The sequence below is a fragment of the Barbatula barbatula genome (genome assembly GCF_947034865.1).
Source record: "Barbatula barbatula genome assembly, chromosome: 7".
NCBI classification, from domain to species: Eukaryota; Metazoa; Chordata; class Actinopteri; order Cypriniformes; family Nemacheilidae; genus Barbatula; species Barbatula barbatula.
This window is the reverse complement of record NC_136770.1, coordinates 7553457-7569858: the sequence shown is the minus strand read 5'-3', so window position 1 is coordinate 7569858 and position 16402 is coordinate 7553457. Positions and strand designations below refer to the sequence as shown.

Below are 16402 nucleotides of genomic sequence, written 5' to 3'. Positions count from 1 at the left end.
TTTTAATGAGAGGGCAGGAAAACTTATCTGTAGTCAAAGAAGACTGACAGACAGAAAGTTAGAGAGAAGGATAAAGGTGTCCTCTTTACATAAACTGACATGGCCCTATCATTACTGGTTATGTAGATGTATTCCAAACACATCACGTCACGTTGTGACCTTACACAAACATTGTTGACATGGTATTGAGATACTAACAATGACTCATTTGATGGGGAAAAAAGCCATAAAGTGTTACTTCAGTTACTTCAAGTGTTTCTGACGTGGTAGAGGATTGACTTAGGATCGCAGGGAAACACCTATACTAATAAAACTTACAGTACCTTGAATGTACTATAAGTCGGTTTTAATAACAGCATCTGCCAAGTTTTAAACATTTTCCCATCTGCCGCTGGTCGATCAAACAGGTAGATCCCTAAACTCATGTTTATAACCTATACTGCAGCCATCCACTGAACTGCATCGGCTTCCCTGTTCAGGACAAAGGAAGATTCCAGACAAACCAATAGACAGTCTATTTGGTGAAATTTCACACTTCATCTTAAATTTTTCTAGACAGGCATCCATTTAGCTGCCATCTTCCACTCACCTTTGTACAGTTTTGTTCCCTCGACTACTGCAGGAAGGAAGTTACTGGGAGTCATCTTCCAGCCCTGCTCCTCCTCCTGCAAAAACAGTCCGTTTTAATCAAAATGAATCCTCCATAAGCACAACATCAATGCTTTACGGTATTTATGAACTTATTAAGGTTACAAGGAAAGTTTTCAGAAACGATTTAAATCACGTTATGGATAAATCTGCCATGACTCTGATTCTATCTGAGGGCAGATCAAAGCTCTTCCCAGGACGGCGGTCTTGCACGCTGCTCTGGTCCGGGGTCACTGTCAGCGCTGGCATTTTAATGATGTGAATACTCGGCGGGGGCAGAGTGTGATGCTGCGACCATGATTTACGATATCTCCTGTTTTCCTTTCTCTCAACAAGGGGTCGCACATTAAAAGTAAATCAACGTCTTCTCGTACTCACGCAAATGTTTGGCTTGTACGTCGTAGGCGCACACAGAGTGCGTCTGCCCAGGAGTGGATTGTTTTTAAAGGAATACGCCAAATGGACATGTTATACTTTAAACACATTCCTCCATTAGCATCTAATGACCCCCAAAAGAGACAGAAATCCATCTGAAAATATAAAAGGACTTTAAGTGCCTGGTAATGCGGAGCAGTGTTTTATGATTATTCATGAGGCATGAGACAGAACTTCTAAATTAATCCAGCAGATTTTCTCAGAGAACCTGTAGAGCAAAATAATGTCCATTTCAATCAACACCATATAAAACTATGTAACTAACGTTTTTAAGCTGATATTTTGTTACGCTGGACCTGAATTTGGTATCAGGTAACAGCAACTAAAATATTAAATATTGACTAAACAATATTTAGATAACATCCTTATTCTCCAAAACATTCACATTATTTTAGCTCTTACTATGCCTTTGGCAGACTATGCATTTGTTACTGCCTCCATTGAGTGGCACTTGAAATTTTTAACTGGGTTTGAACTAGACCAACATAAGAGCCTTGACAAAATTCCTTAACAATCTTTTGAAAGGCTTAGCTTTCAGACAGGATGTGAGCGTTTGAAAAGGGTCAGATCGCTCCTTTAACCTCATTGTGAGCACATATCAGTGCCTCGGCTCTCCAATCAGGAGTACAGGTGGTTTTATGAAGGAGAAGGGGCAGGAACAAAGGCTCCATTCTCAACCTCCGGAACGCAGCCAATCAGAGTGAGTGAGCATTTTGACCGCTTGACTGGCTTGCATTTCCCACCGGTCAGTATATGATGCTCAGAGGTCAGCATAGAGAATTTAAAACTGCACTAAATCACTTTAACATGAAAGACAGATTCTGAATTAATACATTACTTGTTTCTGATTTCATCATAACTTAAAGCAAATATATCAGATTTTTCTTTGTAGACAACACACCCAAATAGGAAGAACAGGAATTTGGATGTCATATCAGAGATCATAGAAACTGCCCCCGTGTGTAATGAGAGGAAGAGTTCTGAATAGGGAGGGCAAGAGGTTATCGAGTGAAACCTTGGTGGAACATTCAAGAAACGCCTTACTGAAATCACAGATATTTCCGGTGTCAGTGGATGAGTTTAACAAACGAGCATCCTCACGTTCCTCATCTTAACCCTGAACTGAACCCTGGCAACTGTTGATATTTACCATTGATATTTAAGCTTTTTAAATGCTTTTAAATGTTTATTTATGCATGATAATATGAGCATACAGAGTATTTTCAAGGAATGTATTTTTTCTAAGCTGGGAACAGGGAAATGTGTGAATTGGTGAACTCCCCAGATGTGATCTACTGAACAACGCCTGTAAACCTGCTTTCATCTATCTGTAATGCAAATTCGCGAAATAGTGCGAACACGCCTAAGTTCGGATGTTAAATGTTACAGAAACATGAAAACACTCAACAGAGAAACTGAAAGCGACAACCAACCAACTTGCCATAAATAACAGCTCTCTGTTTAAATTCTCTACATGCAGTTTAACCAAAGTGTCTTTCACTGTGTGTGGGCATGACCACAGCGGTCACATGAGATGTCAGACACTAAAAGTGCTGAATCAGCTGATTTAGTTCTGCAGATACAGATACTTAAAAAGCCTTTATTGATTTCTTTTGTGCAACCTAGAAGTTGTTTTATCAAGATTTGACCCACCTCTGCATCTTCTTTCCCCTTTTTCCCTTTCATCTTCCCTTTCTTCTCTTTCTTCTTCTCTTTGCGGTCATTCCCTTTTTTGTCCTTCTCTCCTTTCGACTTTTTCTTCTTTTCCCTTTCTGCTTCTTTAGCAGCGAGTTCAGCAGCCACCTTCAAAACATGTACAAACAAACAATAAAATAAAGAATGCTGGTCTGCATCTGGAAAACACTTCAAAATAAAGGTTCTTCATGATGCAATTGAGGAACAATGCCATTTTTGGCTGAGTGGTTCAATATAGAACCTTTAACATCCATTTCTGTGTCACCAAAGGTTCTTTGTAGTGGAAAATGGTTCTTTAGACTATTGAGAAAGTAAATAAAGGTGACTGAAAGTTTCTCGTAATTGTTTGTATTGGTTAGTCTCTTTAGTCTAAAATGAGTCATAGATATACTGTAATTAACATATGGATTATCTTCATTTCACTGTATTAACCTGTTCTGGTGTCTTCTGAGCAAATATGGATGCAGATCCTCCATCCTCAGCACTTGGAAAGTCAGGGAACTTCCCCGTAGCATCACTTAAATACAAAACGGAAACCAGAATAAAACACACATCCTGACTGAGACACCTACAAATGACTCATCAACTTAATTAGGAATTTCTTAAAATTTCCTGCCAAAAACAAAGATACAATCATAAGAACGCTTTCCGAGACACACAACTACCTCACAGATTTTTTAAAATGAGGTAAGAAAGACTTCATGTCAGTGAGAACATATATAGGTAAATAAAGCAGCCTGTGAGAATAAAGAGAAATCAATCATATTTGAACTATGAACTTCACACATGGGGAGGTTACATTAGCCAGGTCCAGCACTGACCTCTCAGGGGACCTGAGACAGGTTTCAAATAACATGGTAAAAGTGTCCAGTCTGAGCTTAACTTAATCAGTAGCACAACTGAACCTCACCTCCCATGTTGTACCCCACACTGGAAGCTCTACTACTGTAACACAGATGGATTGTATTTCACCAAACTGAGCACTAGATGTTATATGGCTGCCCCGAAACACAAAAGGGAGATGTGCAAATATACGATTACTCAAATATGTCTTGTATTCTTGAATAGAGGGATTAAGCTCGTAGTTAAGCAAACTCCCCATGGCTCGATTTCAAGTGCCCATTTAAGCATGTGTTGTTTTAAGCTTGATGGAAAATTGAATAATCATACAAGCCCACAATGCGCCTGTGTCCTGTTTGCTTGTCTTCCTGGCTGTTCAGTGATGCACCTTCACCTCTTCCACTTAATCAGCACATGGAAACCACACCAACATACCTCACCTTGTGGGTCCTGACCTGGTATCGCAGACGTCCCTTAAACAACCAGCGGGAGCCCAGCAAGGTCACTGGAAGGGGCCGGAGAGAGGGGCCGCTAAACAGAGACAAAGCTACTGAACTTGCCCCCCCAACTAGTGTTGTCCAACTGAGATGACTTATGACTGTTGTCCCCACGCTAATGGGCAGCAGCATGCGATGGCGGGCCGTAAATCAGCCTGGAATGCACTAATCAGCCCAGTCTCACTCTGCGCCGCGCACACACTAACAGCACAAGCATTAGGTTAGCATAAACAGCCCTGGGTAAAAGTGACCATCGCGTTGACTGCTTACATTCCAACCTCTGGACAAAAGGAAGAGACGAAACAGGCTTGGAATGCACTTCACAATTAGAGTAAAATAATGGGTTGAATGGACGAGGATGGAGTGAAAGCTTTTGTGAATGTGGAGCAAAATTAGCGGATTAGCTAAAGGAGATGTTGGCTGAGGGGAAGTCTAAGAGGTAGCAGCTTATGATTAATAGTGACCTGCTGCTTATTTTTTACTAAAAAATCAAAAAAAAATTTTTTGGTTTAGTTTAAACGCCTGCTTTATGTATCTGTGGCTTTGTGTTTTTTTGCTGTGAATCTTACCGACACTCGATAAACCACTGGCGAATTTGTTCTTGCAGGGTTTCCTTAATATCTGGTCCGTCCACAGTCTGCACAGACTCTTTAATGTTAACCAGGGCTTTCTGGTACTCAATCTCATGTTGCTCCTGCACCCTGCGTCTGCTGTCTTTCTCTTGCTGGGCACGCAAATGGGCTGGGCTGGGTGTCATTTGCTGGGCTGGTATCTGCAAACGGGGCACCAAGAACAAATAAATTCATGTTTTTTGCATCAGAATAATAGATCAAATGAACCATGTGTAGGCTACTAGAAAATGTAAAAAAACACGATTTGAATTTATTAGAATTGAAAATGACACGAAATGACTTTTCCTAAACAGTACACTGGCAAAGTTTTTACCATTCCTAGAAATATCATCTCCTCAAGATGTTCCTTGTTGACTTTTTTCCTGTCTCGATACCCTCGCCACACCTACAGGTTGGAGCAAAAACATCATCATTGCATGGGAAATCAACAACAAAGGCTGAGGACTCATTCCAGAAATGATATTATCACTCTGACATCAAGACCATTCATCTGTTCTGTGTTATCTGGCGAACACTATTCTATAGTCACAGTAGACTTTTAAGGCCAATTCACGCTGGTCTGACAAACGTTTGTTTTTTGGATCTGTGTGAATTTTCCTTAAGGTAAATTCACAATAGTCTTATATCCAAAAGTTGAATCTGATAAATTGAATTAATTTTTTCAGTTAGTCAGTGAGGAATGTGAGGTGGTTCATAATGCGAAATCAATCTCAAGGCTCAGCTCACAGTCCATGTACAAAGAATGCAGACAAGAACTTTCAATTAGTTCCTAGATTTCTTTTAAGATTTTCTTCTTACTTAACTGAAACAACAACCTCTGTCTGAATAAAGAGGATTACGTACGTCTCCAAGGTTTCAGAAATCTACTTTACTACGAGCTACAGCTAGAGGATTAGACTTTCTGACCAACCCTGCAGTGTAAGAGCCCCCTCTAATCACCCCCTCTAATCGCACGCGGCAATCCAACACAGTAGAAAATGCATGTTTATTAAGCCACAGTATATCAAAATGAATTACTGATTTGCTACAATGTTGAGATTCATGTATGTACAAGTACTTAATATGTAGAACCATTTCACTCAGCAATGTCTGCTTCACACCTGCATTATATAAAAAAAACTTTAGATCTCCAAATCATATCTGCTGTCTCTTTCAGGCTACATCAATGTCTGGGTTCACCAACCGTAGCGAACACTTACTAAAAAAGACGTCAGGATGTACGAGCTCAGATTTCACGATAAGAATGGTATTGAAAAAGAAGAGCTAAAATCCAGGAATTCTTTTTTTTTTCGCAATCTCTCAGCACTACAATGCTAATCTCCATCCTCCTGCCAAAGGGCCTACGTTATCATCACAGCAGAGTCTGACATATATATTTTATGCCTGGGTGGGATCGCATGACATTCATAGTCCTTTGAAAGAAGACTTCATGTCAAATGTGACAACAGATGACTGTGATAAGAGGCCTGACCTTATCGTTTGAGTTCAGGCACAGACTGGGCATCAACTTAAATGTAATATTGGGGCAGTTGGCGATCATTTTTACATTCTCTTAATAAAAAAATATTTAAATGTTTGAAAATATAAGTATAATAAAAGATTTATGAAAAATTACTATTTGTATTTGCATTACCAAATATATTTTCAATTATTTCTAATCAAATATTTACTAAGCTATTTTTTTTACAAAAGTATTATGTAATAATACAAACATGGAAATATACATGGAAAGTCATCCCTAGTACAGTATGTGACAATAGCACACAACAATCTCCTAAATATATATAAACTCCAAACAAAAAATATTATGTTGAACATAAGGTATAGGGATGACTAGATGCAAGCTACCCAATGATATGTTTATGATGAAAATGTTATGATTTATCTATAGCCTTGCTGAAACTATAACAAAATAGATTTTAATGTCTCACATTCCAACAAAATTCTCTGAAGTACACCTTCAATTTGTAGTTTTATGAAAACCTGGGGAAAAACTTTCTGTTGAAAATCAGGTGTTGCCTGATACCTTCTGAATGCATGTGGCTGCCAGGTCAGGGTCCGGCATGTTAGAACTTTCCCCATTTTGTCTTCTTTGCTCTTCCTGATGAATCGTCTTCATGAAATGAGCTCTCAGTCTTCCCTGGCGAGCTCGCTCGCTGACCTGCAGCAACCACACGGCTCGCTCCATAGACATGGACTGAACTGTCACCTGCTAAACCAAATACAGACGTTCACTGTGTTTGCCACACAACAAGAGATTATTTTACATGCATTACTGTGATTCTGTTAAATATATTGAAAGTCATTTTTGAGGATTCTGAAGTATAACTTTTCTTTTAAGATTTGCTTGATGGGATTGACATAGTGCTCCATAGTGCTTACCGTTTTATGTTCCTGATGCCCTCCAGACGTCAAAATATGAGCCAGCATCTTTTCTCTCTCCTTGAGTGCCCGCATTGTTTCTCTCACAAAATAACGTGGAATAGGCACCTCAAGATCCTCCTATAATAAGACATAAACTATTCTCAGCCATTAAACCCCTAAGGCCACATGTGCAAGTGGCCAGAGAGTATTACCAGTGCACTAGTGACCCCAATTAGCTTTCACAAAATTCAAAGAAAAACAAGTGACTTAGTTTCCCCAAAATCCTCTTTGACATTGAGCACTTAAATCTCACACAAGGCCAAATCTTTCATGTTCCCTCGAGGCACACTTTCTGGTTCTACAACCAGAAGAGACCAAAACAACTCCAGCATTCTGTGCTTATGTATTTTATTAAGTGTTATTATGTCACTCACAGGAGTCATCTTGAAGTCCTGCAAAATGTCATCAAAGTAGTGAAACTCTGAGTACTCCAGCTCCACCATCTCATTCTTCAGCTCTACAAGTCTCCCCATCACCCCCTCGAGAACCTGGTGCACCACATGTCTCTTCTGCGGGTGAAAGATCTGATCATAAACCTCCTCCAGGGAACGGAATATCTTCAGGTAGCGCAGGTAAAAAGTGGCCAACGTCTGGAAGACCTGCAGACGATCCTTTTGAGGACGGAGTTGCACTGTGGGAGATTCATCCTCCAAAAGGTTTTCCAGGGCACCCTGAGCAGCAGCCCACATTCGGCCATAAGAACTGGAGGAAAGGACAAGAGAACTAAGTTAGAACTAACTTCATTGTTTTCATTTCACTTGTAAATATCAGATTGTGGTTGACAGTTATTTATTTTATCTTCTTTTATCTTAAAAATGTGAATAAAAGATTGCGTGTTCTCCACACTTCCTAAAAACCTTAAAGGAATTGCTTCTTTTAAGTGTCTTTATATCAATACATCAAATATTTTAAATGTAAGTTTTTCATGACCTAACAAGACAGGTTTAGCCTCAGTTTGCAGTAGTACCTGTTAACAGACCAAATTACACCTGTTGAGAGAACCTGCCCTTTGGGAATGTTTTCCCATCCATTAATTTCAAGACCCTCAGGTCAATATAGCGCTGCTGTGAACCTATTGCAAAACCACAGCATAAGCAATAAATTCACCAAAGGTCATCTTATCAAGCCCCATAATGAAAGAAATCCCCTGACAAAGATGATTTTTCACTCTTCATTTTCTAAAGATGAATACACATGAATTCCACAGATGTCCTTTGACCTCTTTGACTCGCTTGTGTGTGGGTGCTCCTTTTGTGATTGTTGAAAGAGTTCATGGCGAGGGTGAAACCACCTTCTTTTCTTATTCTGATAGGGCCATACAGTATTGTTCCCCTCTGGGCATTAGCACTGCCAAGAGCTGCTCAAATTGTAGGGATGGCAAAATCAAAGGAGGGGAAGGCACGGTTAGTGCAGGGGTGGGGGATTTGGGGAGGAGCTGTGGTAAGAAGGGTGATTGTTAAAGAACATTTTCAAAAAATAGGGAAGTAGCACTTAAAGATAGGCTATAATAAATATACCAGACAAGAAGAAAGAAGTGTTTTTAGATATTTTTAGATTTTCCAGATAAAAATGAAAAGCAGTTAAATGAGACAAGGAACATTCCCCCGTTGACGTAATCTATACAATATTTATTGAAAAACTTTTAATGTGTGCACCACTATTAAAATGTGTAGGTTTACAATAACTCCCTTCCACCCACACCAACGTTAATTCGAATGGGTCCCATCTGTGAATGGGTGTATGTTGTCATAGGAACTGCAATACAATGTGAACTTTCTCGTAGGCGTTTGTTTTCGAACTTCTGCACATTTCTTGTTTTGCTTTTTCCTCATGCAAAATAAATTCTGTTATGAAATCATTCTAATCAAACAGGTGTTTATTCGTACACTTTTACCCCGACATTACACTGGTTTTCCTAAATATAAACACTGGAACGTTTTTTGGCATCACACCTACATTCCCGTTTTGCAATAAAGCGCACAAAGTAAATGGCAGATATTACTCACCTTTGCGACATTCTTGGAGGGATTCCAAAACAGCTACAGGTTCATGTAGGCTGTAGTTTAGAAGGTAGGCTATTGCAATCGAATATCAGGAAGAACACAAAACAAATCACCATCCGCAGCATTCGAGACTTCAGTGTCGAGTAGCCTAAAGGATATCACCTCAACATTCGAGCAGTAAGACATTTATTGCTATCAGCTAAGAACTTCTAATTAGTTGGACTAAAGCATCGCGCTGGACAGGCTGCAGCAACCCGTGGTTTTGAGCTGCGCCTCTGACAGCTGCCATGGCAACGAGATCAAAGCCTCTTCACTGAGCTTCTAAATAAAACTCATCTCATACGCGCGCTGCGGAGACAGTCTTAAAAACGGAATACAATACTCTATCAACTACAATGCCTTAAGCGATTCTCAATAGTTCTAACTAGTCTTTTTTGATCATTTTCTTATCTTATCCGACATGTCAAGCCTCTGTTACTAACAAGCTCTTGTTTGCCATCCCGCTGTGCAACGCAACGCCGCGCTTGCGTAGCTCAGCTCATTCAATGTATGAATAGAATTCGGCCATTTGTTAAGCAGTTTGGGGAGACAAGTTTTTTTCTGACGCAGCATGTTAAGAAATGATTGTTCTGACTTTAGAAGTGACTTATAGTCCAACGCTGGTATCTGCAGTCTGCGACACACTGTTTGAATTCAATAGTCAAAAGGAGCATGTGGGCACGAAGGTATTTAGGCGCAGACTGTGGAAGTCCGCTGTGAAATTTATTTATCAATGGATGCATCATTAGTCCTTGTCGTCTACCTTCTTGGTGGTCCAACCATTGACAATAGTTTTTTATAAGAGTGCTATATGATCTGTCTCTCTGTTATATGTGAGACAGATGATCTATCTGGAATACAACGGGCTCTAGTGTATCAATATGTTATGACCTATGGAATAAAACTGTCATCAATGAGGTTGTCAGAAATATGTGATGTTTTGTTTTATAAACAGACTGTATCAATCCATCAAAGCATTTAGATCCAAAAAACATTTTTTTCATGAAAACCTATCCTTTCCGCCCAGCTTTATAGTCAGGCACAAAGAACAGACTTCAGTGAAAACTTAATAAGATGGAAAGTCTATTTTAACAATCTCTAATTTGGAACATGTCTCGGTTTGACTACACCACTAACTAAAACCAAATGTTTTGAGCTGCTGGATTTCTATGCATTCTCACAAAAAGAATTTCCATCCTGTATAGTCTAACTCAAGGTGGGAATTGTTATGGAAATTCTTAGCATGTTCATATACAGTACATTTAATGTGTATTTCCCCTTTCCGGGTGTTTACTGGCTCATGAAATTAAGTGTATTGTTTCCAGCAGGTGTTTACTAAGTACACTAATCTATTATTCACCCAATCAAAAAATAATGCTGGCAAAGATTCAATATTTTCCCACATGAATGTTTTGGTTGCATTCAGCTTATCTCTGTTCCATCAATTCTCTCACACTGCTATAACGGAAGTCCAATGACGCTTTCCTTTATACTGTTGCCTCTACAATAAAAATAGTTCCAAACAAACAAATGAATGAATAAATCCCTTAAAATTGTTTCAGTTTCCACATTTTAAGCTTGCCATACACAAGCACAGGCACTGTGTTTAGTCAGAACATATAGGGCCAGCTGAAGACTCAAACAGGTGAACATCCTTGTGCCTAAATTAAAACTGCTGCATGCAGTCTTTGAGGCATTGCCAAGAGGATGCAAAGAGAATGAAACTGGCTCGAGACAGGAAAAATAACAAAACAAAATTCACCTGCTTCCACTTGCAGCCTATTCTATGAAAATTAATATCGGAACATATTTTAAATCCTATATATTACACTGCAGTGTACTTTTTAACTTTATTCTTATATTTACTGTGTCATAGAGTAAAGCTTGTCAGAGCAGTAGGCTAGTTATGTCGAACACAATTTTAATAAAAATACATTTCTAATTATTTGAAATGCTCATTAATAATATTATAAGACAAAAATGCTTATAATAAGCAAGCAAATGAACGGTGTGTATTCAATAATGTCAAAGAAATCCAGCTTTATCCGAGGCATTAAAGAATAGCTAAACTGTAACAGACTATATAGCCTAGTATAATGAGTATTGCACATTGCAAGAAATTCATACTGTGAAACATATACGATAAGCGCTCGATGAAAGTTTCGCATGCGTGTGCACCTTTGATTCCTCTAAACAACTCTCGTGCGAAAAAAAACACAAAAGCTTATTCTGAGTTTTGAATCGTCGTTTTTGTTTATATGGCTATTTAAAAAGGGAGTGGAAATCCGATGTGTCGCACGTCCGCCATTCACATTGTTGTTGGACAGAAACTCAAGTGATTCACTTTTCCGATCGGCCTCGGGAGGCGTAACTCGCAGCAGTATATCAGCAAGTGCAGCCGGAGCGCAGAGGGACAATCACGCCATCCTCCGAGGGAGCGCTACACTATCTGTGCGGATACAACAATTTGTCATTCTCTTCAACAAACGACTACATTTCAAAATCAAGGCGCAGAAAAGAGTGTAAGTATATTTTTCCCGTCTTTATTTGTGAGCGAGCGTGTTTTTTATTATTATAAATGCAGCCCTTTAAAGCGCGCATCGGGTCGGCTCCGTTAAAGCTTATACTTTCAAAATTTGCTTGAATAGCCTTTAAGTTTGGGGAAGACGTGACAACGGGATTTCACCTTAAAGCCCCAAGTATCTTGTTCTTATTAGTACAAGTTGGAAGTTAAGGTACTTGAAAGCATTCTTTTAAAACCCAAGCACTCTCATTTGGTGGTGTGGATTACTAGGGTCCCATCCCGCGGATTTAGCCCTTTAATACCAACCCCCGATTACACTTGATGTAATTCCAAATGAATGAACTTTTACATTGGTAAATATGCAGAGATATGCACTCTTGTAGGCTACATTAAAAGTGCACGATTTGGTAGATTCATTTCTGTTGATTTATATGTGGTGCTCTTATAGTAGACCTTTATAAAAAAGTAAAATAATTTGTTCTGCTCTAGTCTGTAGAGCAGTTATATTGACCAGTGTTCACCTCTTTAATTAAAACGCCCCACCTCTGTGAATGTGGTTGGCGATAAGGTTTATAAACTGTACAGTTTTTCCTCTTCAGTTCATACATTAAGTTGATCAGGGATTAATTGATCCAAATTGTAAATATTGAAATCTAATTTCAAGCCTTTAGCTAACTTTCAGTGATTTAGAAAGAATATTTCATGCTTTATACATTACTGATAATTCCTTTCCTTCATGATTGCTAAACACTTGGGAGTGAAACAATGCTGAGTTTCAGGGGACTTAAAGTGAGAGAGACAGAGAGAATGGGGGAAGGAGGGTGTGAGAAGGGGACAGCGTGGAGAGTCGCTGTGTCCACACAGCAAACTCTTTGTGCAAGTGTGCTTGCTGCCTAGGGCCGTGAGATCAGGTGAGGGAGACGCTGTGTTTAAGCAGTGTAAACGCAACAGTTTTACAACAAGGCGGGGGACATGACGGTGGCACTTGGGGCCGTCTCTAATGGACCGTCACATTTTATTGCACCTGATTTTTTCAATGCACCTGGTAACTATTTTATATGAAATGGATGTCAGGGTGGAAAGCAGCTCTGTTTTTGTTTTGGAGAAGACACAACAAGCTTTGTCTTGCAGAAACCAAGGATCACAGGATGCATTAGCGCAGCTGTGCATCGTCTCATATTCCCTTTAATGATATTAAGCTTAAGCGCTAACGGTGTTCCAAGGTCAAAACAGCTGGTTGATTTGGAATGAAAATAAGCAAATTCACCATCGCTTGATGGTTCTTTAGCAAAACACACTACGGGGTTGACGTATCTTTTTCACTTCATGCCAGGCTATTTGTAAACTGATATCTTGTTTAACGTCCCTAATGTTTACTTGAAAAAAGTTTTGCTGTGTTTATCATTTATGCTTCACTGCACAAGTTTTGGTTACAAGAATACTTGCCAACGTTTTTATTGACGCATCCTGAGATATCACACACACTACCTTCGGGGTTGAAGATCGAAAATTTGTGATTAGAAACGTGTGTGCATCTGTTTTTGAGAAAAACTTCAACACCGCACCAACGTGGCTGTTCTCTGTTTTCTTCAACCTCTGGCAGTTCAAAGCCCAGCATCCAGATCTCAAGCTGAGCATATCATATTGAGAAAAGAACCTTTCACCCCTCTGTCACAGAGGGAGCAGCAGCCGTCTGCCCTTCTCTCTGTCTATGACCTGACTCACTCGAAACCGGCATCAGTCTCTATGATTTCTCTAGTAGCGGTGCATTCTGCTCTTTATCTTTGTACTCCCTCACGTGACCTGTTGGTTTGGCTGAAATTTTTGTATGGCCAAACTGCCCCCCATTTGTCAGGGATGTGTGGTTAGCTTTTTACTGGGTCACAGCTTGACAACAGAGGACGCCAACAATGTTTTTCTCAACCATCTCAGTTTTGCTGTCGGGCGTTTAGTCCTTATGTTCAACAATGGGATATCACAGCCGCAGGGTGTTGAAGCACTATTACTATTACTTTTCCTTTATGCAATATGTTGTTTGATTATTCAAGAAGAGGCGTACTAAAGCAACTGGGCACCTAATTTTGATCCTAATTGTAATTCTGACCCTAAAACTGATTATACTGTGAAATATTAGATTTTATTTAGGTGTCAATAATTCTCATCTTTTGCAAGTGTTAATAAGAACGTGTTCCTCATAAAGCTACCCAGTAACCCTGGGAAATAACTCTATGAAGGGTGCTCTTCAGGAAAGAAATCCCCTTAAACGACAGAAGGTCCTGCACTCTGACACGGGACTGTGTTGGTTTTGAGATGTTTCAGATTTTGTCTGTTTTATAAATAAACTTTCTTTGTTATGCCTATTTCGGTCCCTCTGTGTTTAATTGGTTTCCTTCTGTGTTTTTCTTTCCGATGTGTTGTAATAGCGAATTTCTTTTCATTTCAGGTTACCACGGTAGTGTCCCAATAGGAACACCAGTCCAAGATGAGTGTGAACATGAATGACTTCAATGACATTTTGGATGTCCTGGGTGATCTGAACTTCTCAACTCTGGATGATAATATGTCCCACGTTGTTGGCGAGGTGTGTCACAGCGTCTTCAGCCAGAGAGCCTTGCTCTACGCCCTTTCGATTCTCTACATCTTCCTCTTCATTATCGGCCTGGCTGCCAATGCTCTGGTGGTGTGGGTGAACGTGCGAGCTGAGAGGAACCGTTACGAGACTCACTTGTATATCCTCAACCTGGCCATCGCTGATCTCTGTGTGGTTGCCACTCTTCCGGTCTCCATCAGTTCTCTTCTTCAGCTCGGCCATTGGCCCTTTGGAGATGCCATGTGCAAAATCACACATCTGATCTTCAGCGTCAACCTCTTCAGCAGTATCTTCTTCCTCACCTGCATGAGTGTGGATCGCTACCTGTCTGTGACACTTTTTGGAGACGGCCCCAGCCAGAAGAAGAAAAGAACCAGACAGCTCATCTGTGTTGGCGTTTGGCTGCTGGCCCTGATCGCTGCCCTGCCTGAAACCTACTTTCTTCAAGCGGTGAAGTCAAGCCATTCTGACAGTACTGTTTGTAAGCCAGTGTTCCCCATGGACAGTATGAAGGAGTGGACGGTGGGCATCCAGATGAGCTTTTTTATGTTAGGCTTTGCCATCCCCTTCCCTGTCATCGGCGTGTTCTACGTCCTTCTGGCCGGTACAGTTCAACCAGCTGCTGACCAGGAACGGCGAATCAGCCGACGCCTCATCTTCACTTACATTGTGGTTTTTCTAGTGTGTTGGCTGCCATACCACGGAGCGCTGCTTCTTGACACTTTAGCCTTGCTCAACATTCTGCCATTCAACTGCACACTGGAAAACGTCCTATATGCTGCGTTGCATCTCTCCCAATGGTTCTCCCTTCTTCACTGCTGTGTTAACCCCATCATCTACAATTTCATCAACAAGAATTACCGCTATGACCTCATGAAAGCCTTCATATTCAAGTACTCAACCAAAACTGGACTTGCAAGGCTTATCGATGCTTCCCATGTGTCTGAGACAGAATACTCCGCTGTGGAGACCCAGGGCCCATTATGAAAATTCCACAATGGTGTTGACTAACACCAACCCTTTAGAAAAAAGAGACAAACTGGAAACAGTAATTGACGGAATAAACTCTTGTTTATTCTTGATTTTGAATGTCTTGCTCTTGAGAGCAATGAAGAATCAGATGTTTTGTAAAAGTATGGAACAGAACTTTTTATATATACAGTTTGTGCTCCCCTAAAAACCGGAATGTTTATGTCTTTTGTATATTTTTAGGCCATTATAGATGTATTGAGAAAGCACTTGTACTGATTTGATTTGTATGTGAGTTAGCTTTGTTGTAACTGTAGTGAAATCGGTGGAAAGGGTCTTTTCCTGTCCCAAAGCCACAAGGAGCCACAGAAGGACTTGAATATCTCTCTCCACTTATCTGTGGTTTTCCTCCATCAGCCAGCAAGTCTCCAGCGTGCTTAGACTAAAGGTCACGGTTTCATACACATTTTAGCTATGACTGTGGCGAAAGGAAGCGGAATATTGAAAACCCAAACAATATAAAGTGGAGAGAAACAGGTCCAAATCAAGATTAGATAAAGCTGTTGTAAATTGATGTAATGCTGTATGCTACGCTTGTTGTTTTTGGATAAGTTGTGCATTTCAGCAACCATGCTAGCTGCATTTGTACATGATTTGTAAATAATATCATATTTATATACTCTTCAGTGTGTATGATCAGCATTTTGATGTATTTTTGACATATACAAATATGCTATTGAAATAAAAGATGTATAAATCTTGTAATCGTCTGGTGCATGTTTGTTTCGCATTTCAAACCCGTACGCACAAACCTTTGAACCATGAAGAACAATTATTGTTTTATAGCCTAGATATCATTGACAAGATTTCTAGAGGACATATAGTGTGTAGAGTATCATCACACTTTTTGGGACAGTTGGGGGGATTCAGGCTCATTCAGTATGTCACTGTCTTCGGCTGAAAATGTGGAATGATTTTGTAATTCATACCAACTGTTTTAAGTGCTTTCTCTGCTTCTCATTTGTAGTTCAGAAGAAGTTCCAGGTGTTTGAAATGGGCATGTTTTGAGTTCAATTTTGACACATGGTTATTACTGTTCCCTCACT

General features: G+C 39.9%; 2 protein-coding genes across 2 annotated transcripts in view; one reads left to right on the top strand and one right to left on the bottom strand.

Annotated features, from left to right (window-relative positions):
- The window catches only part of LOC306896559 (dynein regulatory complex protein 11-like), a gene marked incomplete at its 3' end in the record, with an annotated part of 32800 nt that extends 23331 nt beyond the window's left edge, over window positions 1-9469 (bottom strand). Inside the window, exons 1-9 of the mRNA XM_079460663.1 lie at window positions 9178-9469; window positions 7546-7873; window positions 7130-7249; window positions 6774-6956; window positions 5061-5132; window positions 4685-4887; window positions 3211-3295; window positions 2737-2886; window positions 590-665 (exon numbers count right to left, since the gene is read on the bottom strand). Coding sequence (XP_079316789.1) covers window positions 590-665; window positions 2737-2886; window positions 3211-3295; window positions 4685-4887; window positions 5061-5132; window positions 6774-6956; window positions 7130-7249; window positions 7546-7873; window positions 9178-9188 — 1228 coding nt within the window. The 5' untranslated portion in view covers window positions 9189-9469. The remainder of the gene's footprint in view (window positions 1-589; window positions 666-2736; window positions 2887-3210; window positions 3296-4684; window positions 4888-5060; window positions 5133-6773; window positions 6957-7129; window positions 7250-7545; window positions 7874-9177) is intronic.
- A 2140-nt stretch (window positions 9470-11609) lies between these two features.
- Window positions 11610-16055, top strand: ackr3b (atypical chemokine receptor 3b). Its single transcript, XM_079461343.1, has 2 exons — window positions 11610-11735; window positions 14181-16055. The coding sequence occupies exon 2, from the start codon at window positions 14220-14222 to the stop codon at window positions 15312-15314; it is 1095 nt and encodes a 364-aa protein (XP_079317469.1). The 5' UTR covers window positions 11610-11735; window positions 14181-14219; the 3' UTR covers window positions 15315-16055.
- Window positions 16056-16402: the final 347 nt, after the last annotated feature.

Bases quoted from the DNA above. Each gene is read 5' to 3' on its own strand.
- ackr3b (XM_079461343.1), top strand. From the start codon at position 14,220: ATGAGTGTGAACATGAATGACTTCAATGACATTTTGGATGTCCTGGGT.